General features: G+C 53.4%; 6 protein-coding genes across 6 annotated transcripts; 4 read left to right on the top strand and 2 right to left on the bottom strand.

The window, feature by feature from the left end:
• Positions 1-252: 252 nt before the first annotated feature.
• J3D65DRAFT_304665 (S-adenosyl-L-methionine-dependent methyltransferase) lies at positions 253-1703 on the top strand. The gene is made up of 2 exons (XM_066795226.1): positions 253-676; positions 726-1703. Exons 1-2 carry the CDS (start codon positions 387-389, stop codon positions 1477-1479), a joined length of 1044 nt encoding a protein of 347 aa, XP_066657263.1. The 5' UTR covers positions 253-386; the 3' UTR covers positions 1480-1703.
• Positions 1696-3419, bottom strand: J3D65DRAFT_620434 (DUF1593-domain-containing protein). Its single transcript, XM_066799871.1, has 3 exons — positions 2687-3419; positions 1963-2634; positions 1696-1916 (listed from the first exon to the last, which is right to left on the bottom strand). The coding sequence occupies exons 1-3, from the start codon at positions 3404-3406 to the stop codon at positions 1830-1832; spliced, it is 1479 nt and encodes a 492-aa protein (XP_066657262.1). The 5' UTR covers positions 3407-3419; the 3' UTR covers positions 1696-1829.
• Positions 3420-5169: 1750 nt separating this feature from the next.
• J3D65DRAFT_666655 (major facilitator superfamily domain-containing protein) lies at positions 5170-5904 on the top strand (the record flags this gene model as incomplete). The annotated part of the gene is made up of 2 exons (XM_066802940.1): positions 5170-5349; positions 5413-5904. 2 exons carry the CDS (start codon positions 5170-5172, stop codon positions 5902-5904), a joined length of 672 nt encoding a protein of 223 aa, XP_066657261.1.
• Positions 5905-6685: 781 nt separating this feature from the next.
• On the top strand, positions 6686-7000 carry J3D65DRAFT_550645 (uncharacterized protein; the record flags this gene model as incomplete). Its single annotated transcript, XM_066797004.1, has 1 exon — positions 6686-7000. A coding segment is annotated over one exon (315 nt), but the record flags the coding sequence as incomplete, so codon positions are not given.
• A 1091-nt stretch (positions 7001-8091) lies between these two features.
• Positions 8092-11427, top strand: J3D65DRAFT_693811 (uncharacterized protein; the record flags this gene model as incomplete). Its single annotated transcript, XM_066803971.1, has 7 exons — positions 8092-8248; positions 8270-8591; positions 8645-8879; positions 8930-8995; positions 9044-9340; positions 9388-9604; positions 9659-11427. The coding sequence occupies 7 exons, from the start codon at positions 8092-8094 to the stop codon at positions 11425-11427; spliced, it is 3063 nt and encodes a 1020-aa protein (XP_066657259.1).
• A 912-nt stretch (positions 11428-12339) lies between these two features.
• J3D65DRAFT_666653 (regulator of G protein-like protein) lies at positions 12340-14038 on the bottom strand (the record flags this gene model as incomplete). The annotated part of the gene is made up of 3 exons (XM_066802939.1): positions 12340-13250; positions 13297-13828; positions 13877-14038. The coding sequence occupies 3 exons, from the start codon at positions 14036-14038 to the stop codon at positions 12340-12342; spliced, it is 1605 nt and encodes a 534-aa protein (XP_066657258.1).
• Positions 14039-14354: the final 316 nt, after the last annotated feature.

Here is a 14354-nt window from a genome sequence, read left to right as displayed (position 1 = left end):
TTGGACTTGTTTTTCTTGACCATTTTCTGTTCAAAGGACTGATCGCTTTGAGCGACGTCACGAGCGCGGACAGTTTAACCCAACGACGACAACTGGAGAAGCAAAAGTGGTGGCTGACGGCAGGTCGGGGGAGCTCGAACGGGACAGGACAAGGCTGACATTGGCAGCGGTGGCGTGTCGCATGACTGCATGTGGTCTTGGAGGAAGAAGTAGACAAATGCCGGTGGCACGGCAGGTGGTGATGGTTGGTCGGAGGCGGAGGAAGAGAAGGGAGTGGTGTCGTCCGGCATCAGCCCTATCGGCCTACGCGGCCCGGGGTCCGGTCCGTGTCCCCTCCGTGTCCATCCCATCGCCAATCCGATTGCATCACTTTTCCTCCCACTCTCATGCCGCGACTCTCTCCTGGCCTCCTCCGCTACGCCCACATTTCAAATCCGCTCTTGAGACTCCTTCTCCCGGTATGCCGCGACGTCGAATCCGCACGCAATGAGCTCCGCTGGCTCCAGGACCACGCCCAAAGGCTTGCGCCGCCTTCGCACTCTTCACAAACATGGCAGACGCGCCTGCAAGTCATGGTTCGTCAGCGCGCCACAGGCAAACCGCTGCAGTATATTCTGGGGACAGAGTACTTTGGTGACCTCGAGATTGTCTGCAGGCCAGGAGTCCTAATACCTCGGTATGCGCCTCTGATCATCCTCTACCACATTGTCCGCTGACTTTGCCAGACAAGACACAGCAGCCTCTGTGGCGCACCTTGCGCAAATCTTACAATCGAGCGATTCTTTGCCCAGCCGCCTACGTGTCCTCGACCTTTGCACCGGTACCGGATGTATCCCATTGCTTTTGGACCACCTCCTGTCCCACTCGCGCGACCCACCCGAGCTCCAGCTCCTCGGTGTTGATGTTTCCCAAAAGTGCGTGGACCTAGCCGAGGAGAACAAGGCGCGTTGTCAGGCCAGATACACCGAATTTGCCCGGGCAGACGTCATTGCCGGAGGGTCTTCCCAAGCTCCGTCATTGCTGGCGCTGCTGCAAGATAGAGCGTCGCCGCAGTGGGACGTCTTGACATCTAATCCACCCTACATTTCATCCCACGCCTTTGTCCATACCACGGCACGTTCTGTGCGGAAATTCGAGCCAAAGCTGGCCCTTGTCCCACCACCGGCGGGTGTATCCGAAATACCCGCAGACGGCGATCTGTTCTACCCCAAGCTCTTGGATGTCGCAGATCATGTACAAACCCAGGTCGCTCTGTTTGAAGTCGCAGATCTATCTCAAGCATTGCGGGTTGCCTCACTGGTCAGGGACAAGGGCTCTTGGGAAGGTGTTGAAATTTGGAGAGACGAGCCCGGCGCAAAAGACGACTCGTTTGCGCACGTTGCGCAAACCATGGGTGATCTAAGAATTCTCGGCCGCGGAAACGGACGAAGCGTGGTCTGTTGGAGGGATCAAGGAGCAACATGGCTCGGGAGAACATAACCCGTTTCGCATTCGCATTCCATCTGGCGGAAAGACTGCGAGTCAAGTACCCCGTCAAGCGCTGCGTGCCGTCGGCCACGCCGAATGCATAAATGAACCACACCCAACTGAAGAGATACCCCACAGCCCATATCTGTGTATACTTGCGACGCCGATGGAACTTACGAGTCAAGAAGCGGTCAAATACGAAAAGTCCAAGAGGTGGATCAGTAATATCCCTTGAGTCACTGCGTGGATGTGTACTTGTTCAATGATTACGCACACGATATCTACAACTCCATCTCTACATTGTCCTGAAAACTATACTTCTCCGAAACCGTCATCAACCATGAAGAATTATCAGACCCCTCCTATGCCTCGGGCTCCAGGATTACGCGGCGATAAGTCGCCAGGTTCAAGTCACGGTCATCCTCCACCGTCAGGATTATATGCAGCGTCTGAAAACCGTCAGTGAAAGGTCAAGTAATCAGCAAAGAAACTCACAAGGTTATCCTTAGGAAGGAGTTCCACAAGGCTGGACTTGTCATTCAACGGAGTGATGGTGACGTTGGGCGAGACGGCAGGAACATCGCCACCGTCAATGCGAATGCTGGCCTCGCGGTAGTTGTACCAGCTGAAAGTCAAGTCGTCATTGTCCGGGTCCCACGACTCCGACGCGTCGAGGACGAGCGATTCTCCAAGCGTGTACGACACCTTGATCGTGTCCAGAGAGGCGCTGCCATTGACAATCGCGACGGGGTGGTGGTTCGTCTTGGATGTGTCGTTGCCGTACGCCGCCCACGCCATGCGCGCCGCGAAATCGTATTGGAACGCCTGGCGCCAGCGCCAAATGGTCGCATACGCAGAGACATGAGTCTGGTTGTCCAAGCCCACGACGTAGTCAGCTGCGTTGGAAAAGACGAGGCTTCGTCCGGACGAGTCGACGTTTATGTAGCGACCTCCCCATCCGCCCCACTGGGGATACTCGGGCTGGGTCAGGCCGTTGGGAATCAGCGACAAGAATGCCGGCGTGTCGCCCTCCATAATGTACGTAAAGTTGGGGTACTGCTTGCCCAGCTCGCCGAGGCGGATATTCTTCTGCAGCCACTCGTTTGTCACTAGCGACGAGTCTGGTCCGCCGGCGTCAAAGTGTCGCAGGTGTTCGCCAGAAATGCCCTGTCGGTGAGTCAGTGTGGATCCGCAAAAGCAATTGGAGGCCAAAACTTACGACCCAGGCAGCTTGGCTGTATTCGCTGAAGCCGTGAATAGAAGCAATGTAAAACAGCCTGGGGAAGTTTTCCCTGATCCATGGGCCGGCGTCGTCTTGGTCCGAAATCGAGTACACATGGAGCTTGGAGACAAAGTTGGCAGTGTCCTCGGCGCTACGCGTCTGCTTGACGTGGTTGAGCGCCTCGGCAAGAACGTTCGCGCCACCCCAGACGCTGACCCAAAGTCGCTCGTCTGACGCGTCAGTCGCGTTGATGAGAGCAACCGACGCATTGCTGAGAGTTGTGTAGTTTGCGCCAATGGTTGCCAAACCGTACACGGGGTGACCGGCGTACGTCTTGCTCAAGAGCTCCTCTCCTGTGGGATACTTTCCTGCTTCCGGCACGTTGGCATTGAGGTTCTCGACAACGTCGGCGTACGTGTTGATGACTTGGTGGATCGTGGGCAGGTCGGTCGTGTAGTTGAGCCAGACGGAGGTGATGGCGGCAATGCCTTCGATCTGGATCTCGTTCGAATGCACCAACAGGCGCACGAGACTCATCTGGTCATCGGGCTCATTGCTAATGTCGGTCAAAACGAAGACGCGATGCTTGTTTGCATACCGCGCGTCCTCGCCATCTTTTCCAGTGGTTGTCAATGCTGCTACGCCGTTGATGCAGAGGGAGAACAGCAGCACCAGGGCCAGGAGGGCCCGCTGAGTCAGGGTGCGAGACGATTCCATGGCGTTGGATCCGGGGTGCATGAAGCAGGCGACTCCATCTTTTTCGCCGCGGGGATTTTCCTCTTCATGTACTGCGTCGCACGGCGCCTCCTCGTCGTCAGTTGCACCGAGCGCGTCGCCCAACGATGCGAGGCACTTCAGCTAAAGCGGGTCATCCTCGTCAGGTCTTCATCTTGCTCGAGGCCGCCGGCGAAGGGAAGCAAGGCCGTCAATGGTGTGCGGACCGATGATCGCGAGAGCGAGGGTCAGTTTGTGACCCCACAAATTGTTCAAGCGGGGCCCCAGAACTCAACCTGACCTGGCAGCGACCAGTGACGTCCTCTTTCCCCGGCCCTTTAGCCGCATCCAACTTTTCCCTTTTGTCAGGAAGTTCTTGGCCGAAGATTTGCTCCGCTGGAAGACAGTTTCAAGCAGCTCCAAGCGCCATGTAGACCGGTACATGGACTGAAGCTACGCCATGCCCCAGTGGCCGTCTGCAATGACGTCTTGGCTGTCATTGGAGCTAGAGACTGGCACGAGACGAAATGACCATTTCGGCCGGTGTTGTGGGGCAGATGGTGCGGGATACGAGAACGGTTGAACCTGGACGGAACATACCAGCGGCTACAACGAGACAGGAAATCCGTAGCGCCCAGGCGCGCGGGCTGGCAAGCGGGGACTCCACAACGCAATTGTCGGAAAGTCGGGCTTCCATGCGGAGAGGAACGCGGAGTGGAGACTCCACCTGGCTGGCCTTGGTTCGGGTCAGTCTGCCCGAAGGCCCGATTGGCTGACGTTCGGAAAAAGGAAACTCTCGAGGCAGGTAAAAGGACCACAAGCGCCGTGCGTGAAGTGACCTTTCATCCGTCTGGTGCCGTTTGCGCGCGCGCGACCGCAGTCACGTCCGTGTGGATTCATCGTCGTCCGACTATGTCGACCTTGATCCTGTCCTGTCGCGATGCCGAGAGTCCGAGACCGAGACCGAGTCGAGCGACTCTACATTCCACACTGCTTCATGGAATAGCAGCATTCGACCCTCGAACCACTACGACCGTCCCTATACCAAAGACAAAAGAGTGGGCGTGCAATTGGGAGGAGCATGGGCAGAGGAGATGCTTCGGGTCCGGCCGGCGCGCCTTGTCCTGATCGCGGAACGCGGTGTAATGACCACACGGCTTGGACACGGTTATCGCAGGAACACGCCGGTGGGGCTTTGACGGGCGAAAAAGTAGGGTGACGATTGTTGAGCGTCGACAACGGGGTTCAATGAAAGTGCGCGCGGAGATGACGTCCTGCACGATAGCATTCCTGCGTCCGTCACTCTTCGCGCACGCGATGGGAGCCCACATCTGCATATTCCGGTACTCGACCTCAAATGACGAATGAGAAAAATCAGCACCTGACGATTGGCGAGAGAAGCTTGGGACGCTGGCGATGTGACACCAGCGAGACCTCATGGGACCTACAAGCACTCTTCGACCACAGAAAAATGTATTCTTCCCAACGCGTCTCCCTCAATCATCTCTTTCAGGCGTTCCTCACTTCTTCGCAGACATGAATTCCCTTGATCGATTTGGTGTTGCAGTTCCACATGGCTCGCCTCGCTTCTGCCCAGGTAGCTGACCCCAGTCGAAGATGACACCGTTGAACGCAAGCAGTGTGGCCGCCCCTTGGTTTTGTGCTCGTACCTCCCTCACGATTGCTCCAGTAACGACGATAACAGACTCGTCGACGGCGACTGCGGCTCTGCTTACCTTGTGACAGCGACCGAAAAACCCGGGAAAATGCCCGTCGACGAAAAGGCTTGCCACATTCTCGCCGTCGTGTGCTCGGCCATGTATCTGGACCTGTTGAATCTTAGCGCCATTATGATGGCGCTGCCGACAATTCAGCGGCGATTTGATGTTGATATGGAAGATTTGCAGTGGATTATTTCGGCGTATGCATTGACATTACGTGAGAGGGTTCCACTAGGGATTGAATTGAACCAGGGATGGTTTTGAGAATGGATGCTGATTTATGCGCAGTTTGACGAGTTTTTACTTGTAGGTGGAAGGGGTGGCGATATCTTTGTTGGTATTCTGCCCCCGTATGCACCGACATCTGGAATAACATCGACGCAATCTAGGCACCGGACGATGCTCCTTTCCGGGACGTGCTTCTTCGCGCTGTTCACCCTGGTCTGCGCACTCTTTCCAAAATTTATCGGCCTCGTCATGGCGAGAGCGTTTCAAGGAATTGGTGCAGTGTTCACAATTCCAGCGGCGCAGGCGCAACTGGCCATCCAGTTTGCTGATCCGGCACGCAAGGCAAAAGCCCTGGGCATCTGGTTAGCATCTGGGTTGCTTGGCTTCATCATCGGCCTCATCCTGGGTGGAGTGCTCACCGATCTGCTCGGATGGCGCTGGATCTTCTGGGCTTCGTTGATTCTGTCGGCTTTCGTTACTCCAGCGGCGTACTTCGTCCTGCCCCGGCCAAGCTCCGAACTCCGAAAGCACTGCAAATCCGGCATCAAATAACTTTGAAGAGAATTCAAGCGCCCGGCGCTCAGCAAAGAGTCTGTTTTAGTCTGTCAAAGATCGCTTGCTCTGCTTCGATGCGCTTGGAATTTCGCTTGGTGTCCCTGGAACACTCCTCCTGACCTACGCACTGTCGTCAGCCAACAGCGTGGGATGGAGCGCAGTGCAAAATAACCACCGCAAATTTCATCACAATTCTACTCCTGGTGCTCGCGTCACAGGCAGTGCTGGCACCGTACTTCTTCCGCTCACTCTCCTTGTACCTGACGCTTATTCTCGCGGTCAATACGTTCGCCGCTCGGCAAGCCTGTACGTCCTTGCTCACAAAGCAACTGCAGGCCTTCGGCAACAGCCCCCACAGTGGGTGTCGAAAAGAATGAAACCACCGCTATCTGTCGGCGACAATGAACGACTGCTTCCTAAGCGCAACTATAGTGGTACATGAATTCTCCTTAAGCGCAAGCGAAGCAGTGAATGAATGCTCCTTGAGCGCAATCATTTTTGCCAGGAGGTTTAAAGTCTTTCGACACCCGCTGTGCCCCATCCACCTGTCCGACCTATTCATCCCGCTCGCCGTTGGCGCCCTGAATTTCGACACGCTGGCGGGCCGCCTCGTTCCCGTGCTAGGCGCGCGCGCAATGTTCGTCGTCGGCTGGAGCCTCGCTATCCCCGGCGTACTGCTCTTCTCGCTCCTCAACGTTGACGCTTCTTCGTACTGGCGCTTCACGTTCCCGGGAATGTTTCTGTGAATTGCGGGCATCGGCGCCGTCTAAATTACGTCAACTTCGTCATCGTCTCGTCCGCGTCGCGCAGCGATCTGGGCGCCGAAGCGGGCGTCTTCAACGTTGCATTCCAGGTCGGCGGCTCGGTGGTTGGCCTGGTTGTGCTGACAGCCGTGGCGCAGGGCGTGGAGAAGGGGTTTGGTGATGATATCTTGCCTGCCGGTGAGCTGAGTCGGATTGGCTATCAGAATGTGTATTACAGCTGCGTCGTTCTGTGCGCTGCAGGACTGCTGATCAGGTTTTTTGCGATCGAGGCCCCGGAAAGTATGCATGGCTCTTTTTTTCGGTCAAGATCAGTCAGGACAGCCTGCTAGAGAGCAGGGTCTTGGCTATCGGATGGGAGAAATTGAACATGCTGGAGAACGCTTCGACGGAGCTGTGAACGCCGCTCGAAATCTTCTTTGTGAAGTTGTTCTTAATACCTTCAGAATTACCAAGCAGCTTGGTTCCAGCGATCACCTTCGCCGCCGCGATCGACGGCATCACAGATCCAGTCGCAGAGGAAAACCTAAATCGAGGCTCTGGATCGAAGAGCGACGAGGCTGAGAAAAAAGGACCCTCAGGTCGCCACTCATCTCTTTTGTGGCCATGCAACATCGCCCTGCAGTGCGACAAGGGAAGGCTGAAATTTCGTGCAGATAGGCAGAAATCGCATGCTTAAACAAGGGCTCCATGGGCGCCCAAGAAGTTCAGCCTTTTGAGGCGAATGACGGGTTCTGAGAAAAATGTCGAGTTTCAAGACATCACGAAAGAATTTTCCGCTCGTCTTCGGCACTTATGTACTCGCAATTCTTCATTCGACATCCGACCTTAGCTGACATTAGAGGAAGCCTGCGCCGCTGGAGCTAAAAGTTCAGCCTCGTCCGTGGTCGTCACACCCAGAAAGCCACCAATCTAGTCAAGCGCCACGGCAGTACAACGTCGACGCGCGGATGCCTCTGGAGTCAGATCACAACACAGCAGTGCAAGTCAGCAATCTTTTCTGCAGCCTGGTGGACTTCTTCTGCTGAGATACAAACTTCCGTCTCCTCATTTCCTTCCAACGAGAAAGGAAAATATAGACGAGACAGGCTCTCAAGGCTCCGTTGAGACATGAACTTATTTAATAGTAATTCTTGCGCGGATAGGAAGCTGTCACGAAACGATGTCGGCTTTGAAAATGCACTGCATGGTCCAATAAAAACTCGTCACACCAGGCAAGGATACAAGCCTCCACGGCAATGGCAATCTCACGGACACTTGGGCGCTCCAAATTCCCGATGGATCATATTTCAGGCTCAGTCTCGTCTTTTTTCTAAGTCTCTTAGCCTTTTGCCTTCCTCGCACTTCTCCATTTCACACTTTTGACATCAAGACCTGCCTTGGAGAAAAAACATATTATTGATGTTACCTGGCATCATCAGACATGGAGCCCACCTCTGCTCAGAGCAACTTTCGTGCGACTAGCCTGACGACTCGTGCTGGCCGCTGGTTGCTCAGAGTCTGCTACCAGCTTATCCAGGCCATCAAAAGCTCGGCTCTACGAATTCAATCCTCCAGTACGACTGATGCTCATAAGCAGCGTAAGTTAGGGCCGGAAACAGTGTTCCGCCTCCAGGGTCTCCCGATTACCTACCACGACTGCCACGTCGACAGGGAAGACGCGAAAAAGATCGTCCGAGAAGTTTTCAATGTCGAAAGCGACACTAATGTTACCGTGCACTCACTTGCGAAGCTTTTCGCTGACCAAGAACAAACTGCAACACTCACTTTCTCTCGCCTTCCGCTGGAATTGGAGCAAAGAATGAAGGATCAAGCTCAAATTGACTTTCACCATTTGCCCTCTGGGTTGGATCTTACCCTCGACACCCACTTCGATAGTCTTACTCCACTGTATTCTCCACCAGATTCTGAGTATAGCCTCGAGTAAGTTGGCTTCCACAAAGTTTGCAGAGCCCTTGTGTTGAAATCTTACGCAGTGTAATTGCTCTGCCTGGATTAGGTGCAAATGCTTTCTGGGCATTCAAATCCCGGGTGAGCGGCTACATGTGGCTTCGAGACGGTCTTAGGCATTCCATGCCCTCGGCTCGGGTCATGATTTTTGGCTACGATTCTCAACTCGAGGGCAGCAACTCGAATCAGTCTCTGGTGGATTTGGGCAGGAAGTTTCGGGATGCGCTCGTGTCAGAGATCAGTGCAAGGAACAGAGACAAGGTGAGCATGCGATGCGGGTATCGCTTGGTACATTAATCATGTCGACGTAGGCATCGAATGGTCTTCGACCCATCGCACTAATCGGTCAAAGTCTTGGTGGTCTTCTTATCAAACAGGTGAAGAATCGCATTTTGCGAAGGGATGTCTTTGCTAATATGGATTAGGCGATGTTCGAGCTCGCCGATGGAAGCCCAGACGAAAGAATGCTCCTCAAGGCAATTGGAGGAATCTTCTTCTTCGGGACCCCAAATTCCGGGATGGACATCAAGTCAACAATCCCCATGGTAGAAGGACAGCCCAACGAGCAGTTCCTACATTCCATCGGAAACGGGTCGCAGCTCTTGCAGGTATTCAGACAAAAATGGGAAAAGTACACCGCCGGATCCAGCGCAGAAGTCTCGCCACGCCTGAAGATCTATTCGTTCTACGAGACCATTGAATCACCGACAGCTCTGAAAGACGTATGTACCCTTTCAAGGCAGCTAGACATTTCACTAAATATTCTCAGGCTCACGGCCGATGGAGAATGATTGGGAAGCGAGCTCTTCTAGTTGACCGGGATTCAGCAACTCACGGACGGCCATGGCAAGCTGACACGAATCGGTTTGTTATCCCGATGAACACAGCTCACTCGGACATGGTCAAATTTGCATCAAAAAGAGACGGTGTCTACAGATATAACGTCATACCTGGCCTGGAATCAATTTCGAAAGGCCATGACTCTAGTTAGTATGAATCAATATGGCTGCAATTGAATCCTCATTGACTTACTTTGTCAGAATATCTTGACGGATGGATCTCTTTCGAACAAGAAGAGCTTCTCCAATCATGCCTGTCCTCTCTTAGATTCTCAGGGCAAGATTCCGGCAGACAGCAAATAACCGAGGCGGAGAACAACACCTGCGAATGGATACTCGAAAATGATACTTACTTTGAGTGGCTAAATGGCCCTCAATCGCTTCTCTGGATAGAGGGTCATCCAGGAGTTGGAAAGTCGACTGTCCTCAACCACGCTTTGCAAAGTTACAGGGACAAACTTAAACACCATGTCGTGGCTTCATACTTCTTTCTCGGAACAGCTACAGATCTTCTTCAAAAGACTCCCCTGGGTCTGTACCGCTGGCTACTTTGTCAGACGATCAAACATTTTCCAATCACGTTCTGGGACCTGATACTACGGTGCGAAGAAATGGAGTCAAGCCGAAGACAAACCAACCAGTGGTGGTCTTGGAGACCTGAAGAGCTGAAAAGGTTCTTAAAAGAAATCATACCCAGAGCATCTAGAAGACGACCAATCGCTATTTTTATCGACGCTCTCGATGAATGCGCCGAAGAAGACCGAGAAGCCGTCATCGACTTGATTGATGCGTGGAGACACTCGAATACTCCTCAAACGCTCAAAATTTGCGTGTCATCTCGACATTATCCGGTCACTCTCACTGGGTCTGGAGCACTAAGAATTCCAGTCGAAAGACACAACTACTTGGACATCGAGACTTTCGTCAAGAACGAATTGTCATCCTTGCAATTCCAAGATTACGAAGAAATAGCGAATCAAATCATAAGCAAAGCACAAGGACTTTTTCAGTGGGCGGACCTGGTTTGCAAGAAAGTCCGCCGCATGGTCTACAAAGGAAAGACCAAAAAACAAATTCGAGCGGAAATCCTGAAAGTTCCAGAGACGCTCAACAGGCTGTACGAAAGTCTGCTCCTGGAGGACCCCGGAGACCGCGAACAGACGCTGAAGCTATTTCAATGGATCTCCTCGTCAACGTGGCCCCTTGAGTTATTCGAGCTGCAGTGGGTCTTGGTTCTCTCGCCAGGCATGGCAGAAAAGTCAGTATCCGACTGTCAAAAGAGCGGCAATGTAAGGGAAAGCCCGGAAAAGCTCATGGCCGCAATCAGGGATCTATCCAAGGGACTGGTCGATTTCACAAACGAGGACCCTAACGGCTCAGTCTCTATACGAACCAACGAAGCACGGAAGTCATCGCATATCCAAGACGGTATGGTGAGACGACATGGGATAATCCGGCGAGAATGGCGGACTAAAGCACATCTCATACACCAGACCGTCAAGGACTACCTGATCGAGAAAGGCTTATCGTTGCTAGAGGGACCAAAATTGCAATCCAATCCAATTGGACGGGCACATTACTGCATTGCGCGGTCGTCTCTCCATTATCTCTTTCTTGATGAGACATATACCATGGGACAGACCGTCGATGATTTTCCAAGTCCTATCTACTGGTCCTTTTGGCGCCGCTTTAGAGTCCACCTAGCAGAGTCTGACAAGCAGTGGGGAGACGACCTTGCCATTGTAAAGGCGTTCTCCTTTTGCTCCGAAGAGGCGATCCGTCATTTTAGGATGTCGATGGAATTTTATATAGGCTTTAGCTCTTCCTTAGTTTTTGCTTCTGAGGAAGAACGTTTGATAAGGTTAGACAAGGATGAAGAAGAAGAGCGGAAAATCGTGGACGTGCTGAAAAGGGCTGATCGAGATGAGTTGCGAAGTTGCCCGGCTCGATCCAAACCAGCTAGTATTTAAGCAGACAGCCATGAAGGCTAGGTTCAATATAGACCACTGGTTCAAAGATACCATTCGTAGGATTTAATGGTGAGACTCATACAGACGTTCTAATTTATTTTGGTTGCCCGATTAAGCCATGTGGACCCGTAGCTTCGAACATGTCCGGGTACCCGACCTACCTAGGTCTATAGTCACTACTCATGGCGGTTATTGTAGTGAGACTCATGCAGACATTTGAAGTTGCGTGGGTTACCTAATTAGGCCATGCGGACTTGCAACTTTAAACGTCTGTGTAGAGAGAATCACTAGTTAACTAGCAGTGATTCTCTAGTAGTGATTCTCTCCTCTAGACGTTCGAACTTGCTCGAATTACCCTTTTCAGCCACGAGACCTGCAACCTCGAACGTCTAAGTAGAGAGAATCACTACTAGAGAATCACTGCTAGTTATTCTCATTTGTAGCGTCAGCAGCTCAGCGCAGAAATAGCTGCCAGGTGTAGTTCACTGCTGCTTCGTTGCATAACGACGCTAGGTCTATCCAGGATAGGGATGAAGCAGATATTTGATTGTGAACGGGACTGGACTGGACGGCCGTTTTGGGCAGTTGTCGTCAAATAGATACCGCTCATGGAAGTTGGATCGAGTACCCCTGAAAATTGCTGGAGAGGCACACAAATTACAAAATTTGGATCAACCCGAGTTTTCTCCATCACGCACAATCAAGCTGGTATTGAAAAGAGCGAATTTTCCGGCTCCAAGTGGACAGAACCACGGAGTGAAACGGTAGCTCTGTGTGGGACAGACAGACAAATCCCCCACCGCCAAAAGTGGCTCCAAAAAGAGTGTGGAGAGAAGAGGTCAAACAGCAACCAGGTATCGAAGAAGCGCAGCAAAGACGCAGTGCTTTTTTCACCCCGCGGCCAACACAACCTTAGAAGAACCCGCCACCCGGCACCGCAACAAAGACAACCGTGGCCACCGTCGTCAACAGCAAACTCCACGCCTGGCTCTGCCGCACAATCTTGTCTTGCACCACGCGCACACTCTCCTCCTGCACCCACGTCTCATGATCGAAGATCTTGCGCACAAACGGCTTGCGCTTGTACGCGCCAACCCATGCCTCCTCGCCAAAGCTATTGCGGCTACCAAACGCTTCAAAAGACGGCGGATACGAAGGGCGCCCACCATTCGGCCTGAATCCAGTCGGCGACGTAGGGCTGGTCGGGACATTGGTGGGACCCGAGTTTGCGCTGGCACTGCCAATGGTCGCCTCCTCATCGTCGAGGGTGCTCTTCTTGTGATCAACCGAGACGTGGATTTCAGCGACCGAAGCCGCGCTGCTGACGGTGGCCGCCTTGTTTGCGCCGACGATGCCCGTGTTGACGCTGTCGAGGTCCTCCCACGGCTTGAGCGTGCGCTTGTGCCCGCGGTGCAGAATTACACAGAGGCCTTTGTACGCGGCGATCATGGTCGTCAGACCGATGAAGAGGACCGGCCACATGAAGATGCGCCACCAGCGCGAGGCGCGGGAGAGGGCCAGCAGCAGCCCGATGATCAGGCCGAAGGCGATGTGGCTGACGCCCATGGTGCGCACAAAGAAGACGCGCGGCTTGTTGCCGTTGCAGATGGACCAGCGCACAAAGTTGGGGTGGGCGTGGCCGCGCAGGATGGCCTCGACCATTTTTGCTACTCTGTCAAAGGCCGATGGATGGGTCGTGTGCTGCAGCGCGTGCAGGACATCGGCGCGGTCCCTGCCGGAGAGGTTCAGTTCGCGGGGCGAGCCTGGGGCAATGTAGTGCGCAATGACGCGGTCGATTTCTTGACGCAGGGGCTGGACAGAAACTGAGAAGTGTTAGTGGTTGACGGAGAAGTCAATCAGCAAACTTACACGCTTGCCACTTCAAACCAGCTTGCGCATTTGCTTCATCTCGCAATTCCCTTGTACTCTCCTCGGTCAAGACGGGCTGGCTGTGCGCAGAGGAAATGTTTGCGCTTGATATTGTTGGCTCTGGGCTGCGAGACCGGCTGTAAGCATCATCGAGAGTCGCCTTCATATTTGATGGCGAAAAGGCATCGTGAGGTCTCGGCGACATTCCCGACTCGGCCTTGCCGACGACCACTTCTGTGAGGCCAATTGCAGCAGCTTGCGACGATTTATCGAAATCGATTTTAGGCATCATGGGGTTCGTCCTCTTCCGACGCAGGGTCCCTATTGTTCGTTGCTGGCCTGAGGCGACTTGCGCAGCCTTTTCTTCTGGCGTAATCTCCTCCCATTTCCACTCCGGAGCCAATGACTTACGCTCCGGCTTGAGTGCATTGAAGCGCTGCTTGTAGTCCTGAAGCCACAGATGGAACTGAAGGTTTTCGGCGTCGTGTGTCACGTAGACAAGATAGTCCATAAAGTCGCGTAACGTACAGGGCTGTTGAATGTAAGAGACTTGGCCCCTGAGAGGGCGTGACAAACTCACCGGCAGAGCTTTGTTACCCATGACATTCTCAAAGGACAATTCCTCAGGAATGCCACGCGTCCCCCCAGTCGTGCGGTCGACGTATCGCTGACACTCGGTGTTGGTGATCGGACCATTGGGCCGCTGCACATAGCTTGGTCGTCGGTAGAAGAGGATAGACATTTTGATGGAACCTCTTGTCGTGTCTGACTGCCGATAAAAAGGGAAGACTTTCCAGGCTTCAAGATTTGCAAAGAGATTGGCAAGAAATCCGGACGATTTAAACAACAGACGGGATTCTGAGGGCCACGAGGAGGCGGCCAGCCACAAGAAAGCTATCAGCCACTTAGCCTCATCAACCGTTTGGAGGTACAGCGCTTGGAGATTCGTAGGCGGAGGACTAGCTGGCGATAGTGCGTTTTCTTGATGAATGAGGCTTGAAATGTCACTTCGGCTGTGCAAAACAGCTCAAGCAGCTGGAGAGCTGATGGGTTGAAAT

Source organism: Phyllosticta citribraziliensis, assembly GCF_038025025.1.
Source record: "Phyllosticta citribraziliensis strain CPC 17464 chromosome Unknown J3D65scaffold_4, whole genome shotgun sequence".
Taxonomy (NCBI): Eukaryota; Fungi; Ascomycota; class Dothideomycetes; order Botryosphaeriales; family Phyllostictaceae; genus Phyllosticta; species Phyllosticta citribraziliensis.
This window is presented reverse-complemented; position numbering and strand designations above follow the sequence as displayed.

Coding starts and splice junctions, on each gene's coding strand:
- J3D65DRAFT_620434 (XM_066799871.1), bottom strand. CDS start 3,406: ATGGAATCGTCTCGCACCCTGACTCAGCGGGCCCTCCTGGCCCTGGTG. Junction 2,635..2,686: donor ACAGCCAAGCTGCCTGGGTC/GTAAGTTTTGGC, acceptor ACTCACCGACAG/GGCATTTCTGGCGAACACCT. Junction 1,917..1,962: donor TCCTTCCTAAGGATAACCTT/GTGAGTTTCTTT, acceptor GACGGTTTTCAG/ACGCTGCATATAATCCTGAC.
- J3D65DRAFT_304665 (XM_066795226.1), top strand. CDS start 387: ATGCCGCGACTCTCTCCTGGCCTCCTCCGCTACGCCCACATTTCAAAT. Junction 677..725: donor CCAGGAGTCCTAATACCTCG/GTATGCGCCTCT, acceptor TGACTTTGCCAG/ACAAGACACAGCAGCCTCTG.